General features: G+C 48.6%; 1 protein-coding gene and 1 long non-coding RNA gene across 12 annotated transcripts in view; one reads left to right on the forward strand and one right to left on the reverse strand.

Moving 5' to 3' along the window:
• BAHCC1 (BAH domain and coiled-coil containing 1) overlaps positions 1 to 15,451 on the forward strand; it is a 118,556-nt gene that overhangs the window by 98,158 nt on the left and 4,947 nt on the right. For 6 of the 7 annotated variants that reach the window (XM_081849473.1, XM_081849472.1, XM_081849474.1 and 3 more), the window contains 11 exons: positions 4,709 to 4,823; positions 5,369 to 5,636; positions 7,460 to 7,645; positions 8,308 to 8,615; positions 9,263 to 9,364; positions 9,701 to 9,833; positions 10,477 to 10,591; positions 11,835 to 11,910; positions 13,078 to 13,186; positions 13,342 to 13,461; positions 13,922 to 14,095. In XM_081849473.1, coding sequence (XP_081705599.1) covers positions 4,709 to 4,823; positions 5,369 to 5,636; positions 7,460 to 7,645; positions 8,308 to 8,615; positions 9,263 to 9,364; positions 9,701 to 9,833; positions 10,477 to 10,591; positions 11,835 to 11,910; positions 13,078 to 13,186; positions 13,342 to 13,461; positions 13,922 to 14,095 — 1,706 coding nt within the window. The remainder of the gene's footprint in view (positions 1 to 4,708; positions 4,824 to 5,368; positions 5,637 to 7,459; positions 7,646 to 8,307; positions 8,616 to 9,262; positions 9,365 to 9,700; positions 9,834 to 10,476; positions 10,592 to 11,834; positions 11,911 to 13,077; positions 13,187 to 13,341; positions 13,462 to 13,921; positions 14,096 to 15,451) is intronic. The other variant, XM_081849476.1, reaches the window with a different exon arrangement.
• The window catches only part of LOC309335089, a 39,858-nt gene continuing 26,573 nt past the window's right edge, over positions 2,167 to 15,451 (reverse strand). For 2 of the 5 annotated variants that reach the window (XR_014153332.1, XR_014153334.1), the window contains one exon: positions 14,238 to 15,301. This is a non-coding gene — a long non-coding RNA (uncharacterized lncRNA). Of the gene's footprint in view, positions 2,945 to 14,237; positions 15,302 to 15,451 lie in introns of those variants that run through there. The other 3 variants (XR_014153333.1, XR_014153335.1, XR_014153331.1) reach the window with 2 other exon arrangements.

Below are 15,451 nucleotides of genomic sequence, written 5' to 3' on the forward strand. Positions count from 1 at the left end.
CAATGGGTTTTACTGGGCCAGTGGGCCATGGCTTATTCCATGGAAGAGCCGGGCACAGATGCCTGTGGAGCAACTACCTCGCTCCTCTAAGAACATGGCTTTGCATGTGCTGCAATTCCAAGGGAGCACAGAAGGGCACTAGGCATTCAGTTCAGCTTGAATGAATGCTCAGCTTCCAACAGAACTCTCGGCTTAATTTCCTTTTTTCAAGAGCACGTTTCTAGAACTTATCGCTGCAAAGATCTGCTTGAAAGTTACACAGCTGGTTTCTCCCCAAAGCAGAAAAGGCTGCTCAGCAGTGGTTTGGGGCTGATCTGTAGTGTCCTAATATATAGTTAAAACGGCAAATGTCCCAGGATCAGTTTATGCAAAATAAAAGAAAATGCATAAACATGCTCAAATTGAGATAGGTCACGGAATTCTAATTTCTGTGGTGCAGAATTTGTATTTTATACAGTATGCCCACGCATGCAGCCATGGCCAAGATATGCCAACAGTCCTTGCCAGCAGCTGCAGGAGACTGCGTGCTTGCAGCAATGCTACAGAGCACAGAGATTAACTCCGATCCCATAGTTTGCAAAGACCCCCTGAAAATTTCACCTTGCTTCTTCTGCATCTCATTTTCCTTAGCTAAGTTTTGCCCCAGTGCTGGTTATGAAGAAACAGCTCAAAACCGTGCTGGCTGTTTCTGCCAAACTCTTAGGATCACTTTGCACATTACCAGAGTCCTACATAGAAGGTACTTTGTGTTAGGAATTAATGCGATGATCATTCCCTCAGATTTTTATGATGCACATTTAGTTGGCATGCATATAGTGGGAATCTATTATAGCTCTTAGCTTATTAGTACATGCAGGAACATCAGACGTGATAATCTACGTGGAAGTTTCATTGCATCCCCAGGAAAATGGGAGAGCTGGCTCAGAGGGCTTGCATTGGTCAGGAGGGCAAGGCAACTTAACTCCATGTTACTCCTAATTCTTCCCCATGGCTCCCAGTCCTCCTCCTCTTCAAGAGACCTATCCTGCTTCTCACATTTCTTCCACGAGTCCTTACAGGTCTTGCCCTGCTCCTTAAGTAGAACAAATACCCAGAATTTTGAAAAAAAAGGGAAAAAAGAAAGCATAGTCTTTGTAATTTGCTTAATCCAGTTGCATAATTTGAGTTGTAATACTGCAGAATTGAGGTGATTTTCTTCCAGAATTCCAGATCTTCTTAGCTTGATTCAGGCATGTGTGTGAACATATCACGGCTTAAAGCCAGCGTTTCCCAAACTTGGGTCTCCAGCTGTTTTTGGACTACAACTCCCATCATGCTTAGCTAGCATGGTCAGGGATGATGGGAACTATACTCCAAAAACAGCTGGAGACCCAAGTTTGGGAAACACTGACTTAAACTGAAGATAGGAAAGCTTGTGACTCTCCAGATGTTTCTGGGGACTCTGCTGCCATCAGCTCCGGGCAGCATAGCCAATGGACAGGGATATTTGATGCCGTGGTCCAGCAACATCTGAAAGGCCACAGGCTCCACATAACTGAGGAGGGGAACAGGCCACACACACACAAGCCCTGCCTCCAACATCCCAACCTATGCCAGCTTCAGTCCAGACCTTGGTGGCACCCTTTTATTAAGGTCCCCTATTGCAGAGGCTTCAAAGCCCTTTCAGCTAAATGGGAGTCACCCCAAATTCAACATTTTCCAATTAACTGCCAGTTAGCATTGGACTTCCCCTCCACCCCTCCATGGTTTCTCCAACTTTTTCAAATATTGCTGCATGTTATACACCACAATTTTCTCAGATATGATTTTACTCCTCTTCTTATTCAAAGCCTACTTGCGTTTTAACATGTTTACAATAGTTTTTTCCTTAAATAATCTACAAACATCTTCCACTCCTCCTTAAAAGTCTGCTGATCCCCGACTTTACTTGTTAAACATGCTGGTTCGGCATATTCCGTCAATTTCACCTGCTGATCCTCTTTAGTAGGTACTACCGCATCTCGCCATTTTTGTGCATATAGTATTCTCGCTGCGGCTGTTGCATATGAAAATGAATTTGTCTGCTTTGGGGGGGGAGTACTTCTACCCTAACAGGGACGCGAGTGGCACTGTGGTCTAAACCACAGAGGCTAGGACTTGCCGATCAGTAGGTCGGCGGTTCGAATCCCCACGACGGGGTGAACTCCCGTTGCTCGGACCCTGCTCCTGCCAACCTACCAGTTCAAAAGCACGTCAAAGTGCAAGTAGATAAATAGGTACCGCTCCGGCGGGAAGGTAAACGGTGTTTCTGTGAGCTGCTCTGGTTCGCCAGAAGCGGCTTAGTCATGCTGGCCACATGACCCGGAAGCTGTATGCCGGCTCCCTTGGCCAATAAAGCGAGATGAGCGCCGCAACCCCAGAATTGGCCATGACTGGACCTAATGCTCAGGGGTTCCTTTACCTTTATAATAACAATAATGGTAATAATAAGGCTGCATGAGTGCCTGAACAGGGCTCTTATCATTGTGCATATCAGAGAGAGGCATGCCTCACCTAGCTTCTCAGTTCCCCCAAGACCCATGTCCAACCACGCACGCCCATAAAACCTGTTCCCTCGGAGCCAAGACCGCAAGAGCGGTGGCACCGAAACTGCTTACGCAACTTGTGCTGCCATCCCTCCGGTGCTGAGGGAGTTAAGCTGCCCGGGCAGGAGCTCCGCTGTAGCTCCTCTGGCAATCCCCTTGCACATAAACCCTTCTGACAAGCTCAGCTGAAAGAAGCGATTGTCCCAAAGTCCCCCCCCCCCTCCCCTCCCAATAGCTGGTGAATTAATGAGCTGCAGCAGAAGTGGCAGCCGCTCCGGAATGTTGCTGGAAGGCATGAAAAGTCCAAGGAATCTCCCCCTCCCTTTTCCTAAAGCAGCAACAGGACCTGTGGGAGGGATGCAGCATGCCATCTTCCCCACCTAAGGGAAACGGGAAAGAAAGAAAAGTGGGGGGGGGCATGTATCCAACACTGGCGTCAGCTCAGACTCTTGTCTTGCGGACAAGACCCTCCAGCTGCTTTAACCTACCCCACCCCCCCGGAAGTGCCTTGTCCTGCTAGACTCCCCGTATAAACCCTCATACACCTTTCGACCCATAAGGGAGGCACGTTTCAATTTCACTTGGTGAAGATGGGTGACATTTGACAAGGGTGCAAAGCAGGGTTCTTTACTCAGTAATGATCTCTTCTTCCCCGTTTTCTGAGCAACGCACAAAGGGAATCCATTCAGTCTCCTCGCCCCTTAGGGAGGAATGTAAACCTTCCCTGCTTTGGGGGAAGGGTTTGCAAACTTGATTTGGCCACATTTAGATGCCCAATTCTATCTGCTTTACAGTGGTACCTCTGGTTACGTACTTAATTCGTTCCAGAGGTCCGTTCTTAACCTGAGATACCACTTTAGCTAATGGGGCCTCCTGCTGCCGCCGCGCGATTTCTGTACTCATCCTGAAGCAAAGTTCTTAACCCGAGGTACTATTTCTGGGTTAGCAGAGTCTGTAACCTGAAGCGTATTTAACCCGAGGTACCACTGTATGTGATCCTTTCTGTTTTAAAAGTTGTGTTCTGGTTTTTCTCTCTGTGAAAACAGAGGTGCAAGCAGAATTCAAGTGAGGTGTAAATGTGTGCATAGAACATAGAGGTGTATTTAATCTCACACACACACACACACACACACACACACACACACACACACACACAAAACACACACACAGCTCCCCTGCCTGTCACAGCCTCAGTAATACTAACATTTTCCTAGTAATACTAACTAGTCCTTGTATGTGTCAGGAGAAATTGGGTCTCCTGTTTTACACAGCTACCACAATTCAGTCTTCATCCAAGCGGCTTCCTGAGGAAACAGTGGAGTTCAATAAAACCCAGATGTCTTGGCACCTAGTTCCTGCTGTGCCCTCCTGCTCTGGAGAAATGGGGGGGGGGGGAGTTTCCAGCTCTTCTTCCCCAAAGGCAGAAGAAATGCTGTGAGCTTCTTAGAAACTTTAGTGAGCACCCAGCACCAAGACAGCTGGATCAAAGGGTAGAGACTGGGGACTTGAACCTGAACATTTGCCCGGCACTCTCCATCCTTGTATGGCAACCTTGGACTCCGGGGCATATAATGGTTATAATGAGGCAGGTCCATACTGTTTTATCAGAAGGAAATTCCCAGATCCTGTAGACCAAAGCAATATTGATTTTCGCGCTCAAAATAAATTGTGCCAAACCAAAAAAACCTCGGCACAAAATGGGCTTCTATTTTACAAGTTTGTTTAAAAGTTGCATGTGTCCTTCTGACCCAACACATTTTAACCCTTGTATATGGAAGAGGACTTGGAATGAGTGTGAATTAACTGGGGGAAGGAAATGGAAGACAGGAGCGCGGGGCAAGGCAGGCAGCAGTAGCCACAAGAATTCCCCCATAGTTTTTTCTCATATAGCCTTAAAGTCTAGAACCAACGTTTTATGGTAATTGATGCTGCATGGAATTGTAGGATGCTAAGAACTGGCGCGTGTGTGTCTGTGTGTGCTCATTCCATCCTGAAAACTTAGGTAAAAATTCCTTCCTTTGTGTAAGGCTCCACCTCTGCACCTTACCACCCCGTGGGCTCCAGCCCCCAAATGGAGGTGTCAGTGAGCTGAATTGTCTTTCCATTGGGCTTTTTCCAAACTGAGCATTCTTTCCCATTCACAGGTCAGTAAAGGCCAGCTTATCTCTGCTGTGTGCAGAGCTGCGGGCTGAGGGAGAGCCGAAGAAGAAGAAAAGGAAAATATCAGAGACTGCTTATGGTGGCATTAAAAACTCCCAGGTGAGTCCAGCACAGAGCCTTATCTAGCACAGCCATCCTCTTCGTTCTTTCACCTTTTTGGTCATTGAGTAAAAAGTAGCTTGTCGGTGAACAAGCTAGGCCATTGACATTCTGCCTGCCTTCCAAAGCCAGTCAGATGGGGAAGACACTTGCCACATCAACCATGATGCTTTAGGCTTTGAGGACTGGCCTAGTAAGATCTCTGGAATGCTGTATCTTCATATGTGAGACACTCGCATCTCTTTCATCTTCCAGTAAATTGCGGTCCTCCCCCCCCCCCCCCAACAGTCAAAGTAAGGCAGAAATGTGCACAATTGTACAATTTGAGAGTTTCATTTTACCGATCACATAGGAAGCTGCCTTCTACTGAACCAGACCATTGGTCCATCTTACTCAGTACTGTCTACACTGACTGGCAGCAGCTCCCCAGCGTCCTTTCCAATGTACCCTGATTGTAAGAAACAGATGTGAGCGGGAGGGAGTGGGAGACGGCGGAGAAGGCACCTTTTGGACCGTAGTGACTCGTGTTTGTTTCCATGCTGCAGGAGAAGGTGCGTTGCAAGAAGAGCAGCTCCCAAAACAAGCTGACTTCCACCGTGGTGCACAAGGTCTCCCATCTCAAGCAGAAGGTCAAGAGCAAAGGCTTGCCCGCAAACATTGGCCCGTTCCGACGGAAAGAGCCCAGCCCCGGTACCAGGATCCAAAAGAAACTCTCCCGGCCCAAGAGCTCCAAAGCAACGCCTTCTGCCAAATACCCACAGCAGGACCTCACTACCTCAGAGGTCAAGCCAAGCACAGGAAATACTGATGCAGGTATGGGTGGCGGTGGAAAAGGGTGGGGTTTGCTGGGAAGCAAAGGTTGGCAATGCTGTAGACCCTGTTGGCACTTCTGGTCAGAGATGCGCACCAGTTGCCTGTTTGCTACCAGCATGTTGCTATTAGTAAACGAAGCCCTTAACAGCTTGGGAGCAGTTGATTTGCAGGATCACCTTGCCTCATATTGCACTTGACCACTTCGATCTGTGGAAGTGGCACTGTTACAGGTGCTGCAAAATCCTCATTCCACACTCAAAATAAATCAGTCTTCTAGTGTGGCAGCACCTGACCTTTGGAACTCCCTGCCTATTGACAACAGGAAAGCGCCTTTCACTGTACTCTTATTAACAGCGTTTCCGTGCGCTGCTCTGGTTTGCCAGAAGTGGCTTAGTCATGCTGGCCGCATGACCTGGAAGCTGTATGCCAGCTCCCTCGGCCAATAAAGCGAGATGAGCGCCGCAACCCCAGAGTCGGCCACGACTGGACCTAATGGTCAGGGGTCCCTTTACCTTTACCTTACTTCAAACCTCTTCAGACATGTAGCTGTGTGTTTCATCTCTTTTTAGCAACTATTAGTTTTAATTTTCTTCTGGATTTTTTTTTTTAAATAACCTGTTTTTAACTGAGTTTTATCCACAGCGGTATTGTTTTATTTTCTATCTTTGTAAACCACTTTACCGCGGTTTTCTTGCAATCAAGCAGTAACTAAATGTTCTTAAATAAGTAAGAGGTGAAGAGGATGTTAGTAACTTTGCAGCTGTTGCCTTGCTGTATCTGTCACGGCTAAAACAGGCCCTGGGACAATTGCTGACCTCCGGCCCTGTGGAAAGGGAGTATGTGTGTGTCCTGTAGGGCAGTGTGCTGGACTCCCAAGACACAGAATCCCTACCGGCCCTCCCACCTTCCCACTAGGGAAAGGCAAAGCGCAATTTGTCGCTCCCAAGCCGTTCACGGAGCAAGTTCATCCTCCAGGGGAAAAAAAAACCTGTTATCTTCTGCTCTGGCCAGGAGCTTTTGCCGCTCAGCGTGTTTCCTCCTGGCAAGCAGAGGAAGCTGTGGGATTTAAAAATAGCTGCACGTGCTGGCCTCTGCTGGGGCCAATGTCCGCTCCAGTTTGACTGCAGCCTTATGGGTTTCCCTTGGAGCTTCTGGGGCATCTTATCAGGAAGCCAAGGCTGAGACAGAAATCCTGCTTCCACTCCCCAAAGCCAAAAGAACAAAGGGACATTGTCAAGAGGGGCAAGAGCCAGGATGTAAGAACTCAAGATTGGGAGAGGGGGAGGAGGATACGCAGGCCAGATTTGCTGCGGGGTTGACAGAGGGGGGCAGTTGCGAGGCCCAAAACACCCTCCAAGTTGTGTGCCTGGTTTTTTTGTTTCGTTACGTTTGGAAGAGCTGCTGCCCCACTGTTGTACCCATGATGAGCACCCCAGGGCAGTTTATCAGGGGCTCCTCCTGCATTAAGTCCTCAAATCCAATGGTTCCCAAATGCTGGATTGCTGCCAAAAATTCATTAAAAAAGAGGCAGTGCAATAAAATGCCCCAAACAAGATGTATAAAATGTTTTGCAAGCTGCTGGCTTTGAACTCTCGCTTCTCAGTTCGTGTTAGGGTATATAGGCCTCAAAAACAACGCAGCAATTGTCTTGGGTGTGCCTTGATGACAGAAGCCTGGACACCAGTGTAGCGAGGCATCATGTAGAATGCCTTGCATCCCCTCCCTGTTATGGTCCATAATGCCCTCTGAGTCCCTCCCCCATCTTGAGATGGCCTGCTCCCTCCCTCCCTCCCATTTCTTCTGATTCTCCTCTCTGCCCGCAGATGACAATCGCCACAAAGACTATGAAAGCGACGACGATGGTGGTGTTGATGACTTGACCAGCGACACCAGCTCCACCCTTCACATGACAGTAAACCCTGCTGTGATTGGCCCCTCTCCTTCCTCGGTGGTGAAGATGGAAGCGAATCAGAAGGCAAAGAAGAAAAAGGAGAGGCAGGGGCTGCTAGGTAATATGAAACAAAAAGTGGCAAAACGTTATTGGTAAGATGCAGGATTCATCCCAACTGGCAGAGAATAAGGCACTGAAGCCTGGTAAGAAAATAATTTAAGATTGCATCGGGTCCGCCTGTCTTCCCAGTCAGTCCATCCTGCCAAATTGTGGCTGTGTATGCACTATGCCCTTAAAGCACATTCGAAGCACATTTTCCCTCTCAAAGAATTCTGGGCACTGTAGTTTATCCCTCCCAGAGTTACTGTTCCCAGCAACCCTTAAACAACAGTGCCCAAAATTCTTTGAGTGGAGAGGATGTGCTTTAAATGTATAATAGTATGTACATGGCCCTAATTTTAATCATGCGCAAGGATGGATGCAAGATGGCAGTGAAGGATTCATATGGGCCCAACTCTTAAATTACAGAGAATCTGTGGGCGCCCGCCCAGGCAAGGTTCTGAGATCCAGCTTCTGGTATCACACTGCATACCAAAAGCAAAGCCCCCAAAGAAGGGGGGGAGGCTATCAGACTGGCCCACAAGCTGCTAATAGATATGGGGCTGCCCAAAATCTGGACTTGTGTTATGCTTATACCTATTATACAAGCCAGGCTGTGCAAGGAGAAAGGAAGACCTGGCCACAAGGCAAGGTATCAGAAACTCTTTTGTATCCCCACAGGGCCCTGCCGGATCCCCAGTCCCGAGGGCCAAGTCAAAATCAAGCGGCGCCCGGTGAAGCCCGGCGTAGGGAGACTGGAAAAGGTGCCCGTCTGCCGGGCAGCATCTTGCGAGGCTTCCAGCAAGAAGAAGTTGAAGAGCAAGGCCAAGGAGCTGCAGTGCGGGCCTGGGACATCGGCCGCGAACGAGGGGCTCTTCTCTGGCAGCCAAGCCCGACTGTTTGCAACCCGGGACGACGCAGGAAAGCTCAACAGTGAACGCCTCAAGAAAGCCACGCGGAAGAGCAAGGTGCTGCAGTCGGCCCTCAGGGTGAGTATGCACGCAAAAAGGCCAGACTGGAGGTGTTCCTCAAGGGAGTGGGGGGTGCCAGGGGCACTGTCCCTGGAAGGAAGGTGGGACCCAATGGGCTGGAGCGAGCTGGATGCAACAGGGCAGTGTTTCTGCCAAGCAGACGGGCCCCTTCTAGGTATGAGGCACTGAGGAAAGGGGTGGGTCTTAGAATTGGCAGGATTGACGCGTAGAATTGGAGATCAGAAAGAGGCCAGTTTTAAAGAAGATTGGGAAATGTTTGCAGAATACTTAAAAACTCGTGTAAGTAGGATTTGAATAAGGGCAGCAGTGGGGGATGAACTTTCTGTTTTTCCTTTGTGATAAGGCAAAGGTACAGAATAATGATAATACGCAGCCTAAATTGAAATTTTGGGGGAACCATGGAGGGAGGTAAAGTTGTCGATGAAGAGATTGTTAAACTAGAAATGTTGTTGAAATTTTTTTTTGTTAAAAATTTATAAATAAAAACATTTTTTTAAAATAAAAAAGAGAAAAGAAGAGGGTCTTTACTGCCATTTGTGTCAGGGTAGGTACTCTGTAGAGCACTGCTCCTTTGCCCGGAGATTTCTGTGTTGGCCGGCCTTTTCCCTAACCCCATTTTCTCCTCCCTCCCTCCCTCTTGGCAGAGAAAGAATGGGGCACTGGCGCTCTCTCCCCGCAATGCCAAGGCCATCCTCAGCAAAGGCAAGAAGCTGGCCAAGGTCAAGAACAAGGTGGTCAGCAAGCAGGTAGGAAACGGCCGCCACCTCCTGCAATGCAGGGCATGGGTAGGTCAGCGCCACTTGCCCTCTCCTAAGGGTCCTACGGCTGCCGCCATTTTCCTCCAGGGAGGAGCTGATGGCTCAGATCTGCCTTGCTGCTGTCAGGGTATTTGCTGGGTGGGAACTCCTCTGGCTGCCCTGAGAATTCATCCAGTGGGAAATGGCCCCATCTAGCAAAGGTCAGGGTGGTGCAGAGGTTTCACTATTGATTCAGGATTTAGGAGACCCTTGTTCCATCCCTTCGCACCTTGGGCAAAGACACAGTTTGTCACATGCGATACATTTTCTCCTTGGCTTTTCCAGTGCAAAGGCCGGGCGGTCAGCCGGCTGATGGAGAGCTTCGCCATTGAGGATCACTTTGAGTTTGATGATAACAGCAGCTTCTCTGAAGAGGAGGAGATGCCCCCCACTGGTACGGAGCAAGACATGACCCCCGGTGAGTTTTGGCACTCCCTCACAGTTTAGCATTCAGTTGTTGGGGGTGGGAGCAGGGGCCAGTAGAGTCTCTCTCTCCCTGCATGTGTGTGAACCACACAGATCATTGGACAAGAGCAAAGGCAGACGAAAGGAGGAGAAAGTATTCGAGATGGAGGGTGGTGGTATTGGTACATAAGCTGCTGCTGAAGCGAAATCTGAGGCGGGGCAGACAGGGGTGTAGAGCAAGACTGCTGCAGTGGGTCGCTGGGAGGTGCAGAAAGGATTCTGCTGAGCAGCTCTGGGATGATGCCGTGTATTGGAGACCACACCACTGGGTGCATTTCTTGGCTCTGCTCCAGTCTCCACATGTAGACGAGGCTGGGGAAACATCCCCCAAGAGCTGCGGTCTTGAAGTTTGTTAACGAGTGTGCAAGCCCACCCTCTGTTGTGTACTCGCTGCAAGAGATGCAGTCTTAAGAGCAGCAGGTCCTAAACGAAGGTGCTTGCTGGCCAGCTGGATATTCCTTTTTAATAATAGTTTTTGTCATATCCTGGAGGCAGATTCCAAACTATATATATAGTTGAGAAGTATGCTGGTTTAAGGAATGGGGGAGCAGTGTGAGCTGTGGATTCATGCCTTGCTCTGCCTTGTTTGGCTGCAGCCCAGTCATGCACCATTCACAAGGAGGATCTCCAGGATGGACTGCGCGTACTCATTCCGAAAGAGGACAGCCTGCTCTACGCCGGAAGTGTGAAGAGTTTGCAGCCACCAGACATGTAAGAGCCCCCATTTTCCCAGGCACAAACATGGGCAAGAGATGCAAGGAGAGAGGGGTTGGCATTTCTTGCAAAGATCAAATGGCAACACACCGATATTTAAGGGGGCAGGCAGTTCCTTTCCTCTGCTCTCCGGGGCTTCCTTCCTCCTTTGTGCTTGCACAGTTGCAGTCCCTTTAATACCCTTTCCTTTAAAGCAGGGTTTTCCAGACTTGGGTTTACAGCTGTTTTTGGACTACAGTTCCCATCATCCCTGAACACTGGTCTTTCTAGGTAGGGATGATGGGAGTTGCAGTCAAAAAACAGCTGGAGACCCAAGTTTGGGGAAAGCCTGCTTTAAAGGGAGGGATGGGAAAACCATGGGCTTATAGATGTTATGGGACTGCCGCTCCATGAGACCCAACCAGTTTGGCCAGTGGTCAGAGATGATAGGTTTGGTGGCCCTCCGGATGTTGCTGGACTACAAGTTTCCCCATCTCTGCTTTAAAGTAATACCACCACCCTTGCCCAAGGCAACATGCTGCAATGTTCACATAACCTCAAAATTCAATATTGTGGCCCTATCTTCCTCACCCGCAAACAGAGTGGCAGGTGATCTCCATCCTGATACCTGGCAATTCAAAGCCAATGCTTTCCCTCTGCCTACCTACCCCGCTGCTCTGAACAAAAAGCACACCATAGCCTCTGTGGTGCAGAGAAAAGATGGATGTGAAAGTTCAGAGGCCCCTTCTATTATAAGTTTCTGGTATGGTCCTGGGTAAGCTTTTACCTGTCTGCAGAATAAGAGTAATAGCCATCTGCCCTGCATTAAAATAGCTAATTTTAAAATGTGCTCCATAAAAGCACTGGCCTGCCACTCCTGTGTTTCCTTACCTGTAAGTAAGCCTCACAGAGGTGAGACTTACTTCTGAGTAATTATATTATTGGGTTGCGCTGTTTATCCCTGTAGCATGTTTTTCCGCTATTCCTGAACCAAGCTTTTAGCACCCTTCCTGTCCCCAAATTGAGCACCGAGTGCTCTTCGCCTCCTACTCATATGGGCCTGTGGACCGAGCAGCGAGCATCATGCGCTCCCAACTGCACTGAGCTGGGCCAAAAGGCAAGCGCTCTGTTCCCTCCCCTGCAAACCGAGGATTGAATGTCCCATTTCACATCTTGTCAGAATGAGCCAAGCCGAGTTCTTTTCCAGCCTTTCACATCTCCAGCTGTATAAATCTCTGCCATTGATTTGTCCCTCCCGTAGCTACAGCATCGTCATTGAGGGAGAGCGAGGGAACCGGCAGAGGATCTATTCCCAGGAGCAGCTGCTGCAGGAGGCGGTGAGTCCCTGCAGATCATGGCCTGGGATTAATCAGGCCTGCTTAGGCAATTGGGGGCGGAGAAGCTGGGCTGCGAATGCAACTGGGAGCAACAGCAAGTGGTGCATTCATGAATCTGGGATTTACCTGCGAGGCAGGGAGCAGAGAGTGCTGCTCCCCTGTGCCAATGTGCAAAGCGCAAGCTGGCACAGCACGCTGGAGAGAAGCATTTTTGCTGAGGCAAGCAAGGTACACTCAGGAGGTGCATGTCTTCTGGGTACCAGGGCCTGAGATAGTGTGGTTGTAGGGCGAAGGGCAAGATGCATTCAGGCAAGGGCATGTCTACATGATTCTTTTCATTGCTTTGGGGACTTTAGGGCCAAAGGGCGATCTATAAAGACAACACAACACAATGCTAACTGGGAGGGATTAGATGCACTTGCACAGTGCACAGGATTTGTCATGGTCAGCCTAGCTTCAGTGTTGATCTTCCACCAACCAGTATTGGAAGGCTTGCATAGAGTTTGTAGCCACACCTGGCTTCTTGCTTTCAAATGCTCTGGGGGACAGGATACCTCCCTTTCTTCCCAGCTGCGCATCACAGTGCCCAACAGGGTGTATGAAAAGCTGCTGTTCATTTTGATAGTGCTGTGCTCCCATCCCCCAGTGAGGAGACAGCCTTAGCTGATGCTTGTGTTGTACTAAGACATCTTCATCACACTTGGTGCAGACTTTTAGAATCCAAGCAGTTCTGACACTAAGGAAACATCAGCTCAGTGTTAATAAACTGTGCTAATCAAATATGCCCAGATAATATGCCCAGTTACTGATTCTGCGGTTTGTTTGTCGTTAGCAACTTTGGTTTTTCCAAACCAAATCTTTGGAGTGTTTGGAAAGTAAGGAGCTTAGGAAAAGGGCAGCATTCAGTGGTGTCTAGGCAGAATGCGTGGAAAGAGAATGTGAGTGGAGACCATGGCAGATGAGCAGATAGCCATGCAAGGCATGGAATGCCGGTGCCTGAATATTAGAGCCTCACCACACACCCAGTTCTGCCAATCTTGTTCCATCTTCTCCTTGACAGTCACTCTATGATGTACAACGTGAAGCATTGCCCTTGGCTAGGCAGTAGTGGCAGCAAAGTGCCTTGCTAAGAGCACCTGCCAACCAGGACCTTTTGTTTCTTCCCAGGTTCTGGATGTGCGGCCACAGTCAAGTCACAGCCTCCCACCTGGCACCCGAGTCTGTGCTTACTGGAGCCAGAAGTCCCGCTGCCTCTACCCAGGGAATGTCATTCGAGGTGAGAGGGGCTGGCCAATACAGACCCCAAGGTGGGGAAGAGTCAAGCATGCAGCGAGCAACCAGGTCCCTGGTCCAGAAAAGGGTGGAGAGCGGGCTTGAGATGTGCGCGTGTGTTTGTCTGTCCCCAAAGTTAACACAGATTCTGTCCCACAGGTTCCTCAAGTGATGAAGAGGATGATGCAGACTCGGTGCTGGTAGAATTCGACGATGGGGACACAGGCCACATTGCAGTGTCTAATATCCGCATGTTGCCACCCGATTTCAAAATCCAGTGTAAGCATCCTTGGATGGGAGGAATGCAGGGTCAGATGTACCTGATGCGCTTCCGTGTTTTGTTTTGCCTCGGCAGATCCAAACCTGCAGAGGTTCTAATGCAGAGCCTCATCCATGCTGGGGCTTTTGCTAAGGAGCAATTTCCTTGCTGCAATCTGCGCCTTGGGTGCAGCTTCACTGCACCTTGTGCCCGGTTGGTTATAAAACTCCCCACAGCTCTGGGCACAATGGCCATTCCCTTTGGGCATACGAGAACATCCTGCGCTTTCTGGGCTAGGTGCAAGAGGGATCTTGCCAGCCTGCACATGACCATGAAGAGCGGGAGATGAATATTGCCACAGGAGAAAGTATGAAAGGCAAATTCAGATGGGCCACCAACCTATGAATTCAGGAGGCACCCTTAGTGAGTCTTCCCCTGCATCTGAGCTTGAGATTTCTAAGTCTCCCCTCTCTGCTACAGGCACAGAGCCTTCTCCTGCACTCTTGGTCTCCACTTTCTGCCGTCGCAACAAGAGGTCTTCCAGTGACGTTCCCCATTCTAGTGAATCGGCACCAAGCCTGTGCGCTGAGGGGCGTGAGAGCTCTGAGTCAGCCAAAAGCACCGGCAAGAAGGCAACGAGCAAAGAAAAAGCTGGTAAGCCATTTCTCCATCACTTGCCTTTCATTAGAAAGGCGCTCAAAGGTCCTGTGTCTGTCTTGCTTTTTATCCTCACATAAAACCCTGTGAGAGGGATTAGGCGGAGAGGGTGACTTGCCCCAAGAGTACCCAGTAAAACTTTGCAGCAGAACAGAAATTTCCTTTTTAATATGTACACCGCTTTTCTATATTGTTACACGCAAGGCAGTTCTCAAGCCATAGAAATGATAAAATATGCAACAAAGATCACACGTCCTATAAACAATCTGATCCAATGCAAATCATAACAAAAAATATGACTGTAAAAATAAGCGGCTTAATGCAATAGTCAATCTGTTTCAAATACAATATTGAACAATAAAAGGAACCCTTAACATATCAGCAAATAATAATCAAACAGAAAATCACACCTCAAAAACCATTACAAATCATTACTGGACTGTAATCAATAAAAATAACAGCAAAGTCACAATGCATAAAACACCACAGATCATGTAAAAAAAAAAAAAAAAGATATACTGAGCAGCAAAGTCACATAGCTTATAAAATTACAAAATATAGCTGGTTCCTTGCTCCAGGTCCCTTATGTAATCCAGAAGTACTTGGATCCCTACCTGCAAAAAAAGAAGCCCATCTGAGTTATGGAAAGAGCAGTGTGTAAACATCAAAAAGAAGCAGCACCATAAAAGGTGGGCCAGGGTTCATGAACCCTGACAAAGCGTTGATGGACATCAGTTGGGGATGGAACACCAGGAAAGGGAGATAGACCAAGGTATAATAGAGTTATAAACAAAACCTGGTGAACTCTGAACTCTGTACCAAACATTTTACTCTTCTTTAGACTGCAATTGCCCCAAATCCAACCTTTTTCATGGTTGTTCATCACTATTCAAAGACACCACCACCACCACTGCTGCTGCTTCAGTTGCCTTCTCCCCTCGGTCCCCTCTCCATTTCATTCCTCCTCAGGAGATCCCAGCCAATCAGGGACAATATACTCCAAGGGAAAACGTAATTATGTGCCTATATATTGATGTCACTAAGGGCAAAAAGAAGTGAGGTCAATGCACCCTACACTGGACACATGGGAGATCCTAACAAGCAGATCCCTTCTTTTGGCTTCACTCTGTCTCTCAGCATTTCTTCCGCCAAATGAGAATGGTTTGCACGTCAAGGGGTGCTGGTGGGCTGTGTCATGGATTCCTGGGGAGGGAGAAGTGACTGAACAGTGAGAGCTGCTACTTCCTGCCTTTTGCCATTCTGCAGAAATACTTTGACAGTGTCCGAGTCAGACACTTGCAGGATCTGTGGCGCTCATCTAACTGTGATCGCTACCTATGTAGTATCTACTTT

This window comes from Podarcis erhardii (genome assembly GCF_964252035.2).
Source record: "Podarcis erhardii genome assembly, chromosome: 2".
Classification (NCBI taxonomy): domain Eukaryota; kingdom Metazoa; phylum Chordata; class Lepidosauria; order Squamata; family Lacertidae; genus Podarcis; species Podarcis erhardii.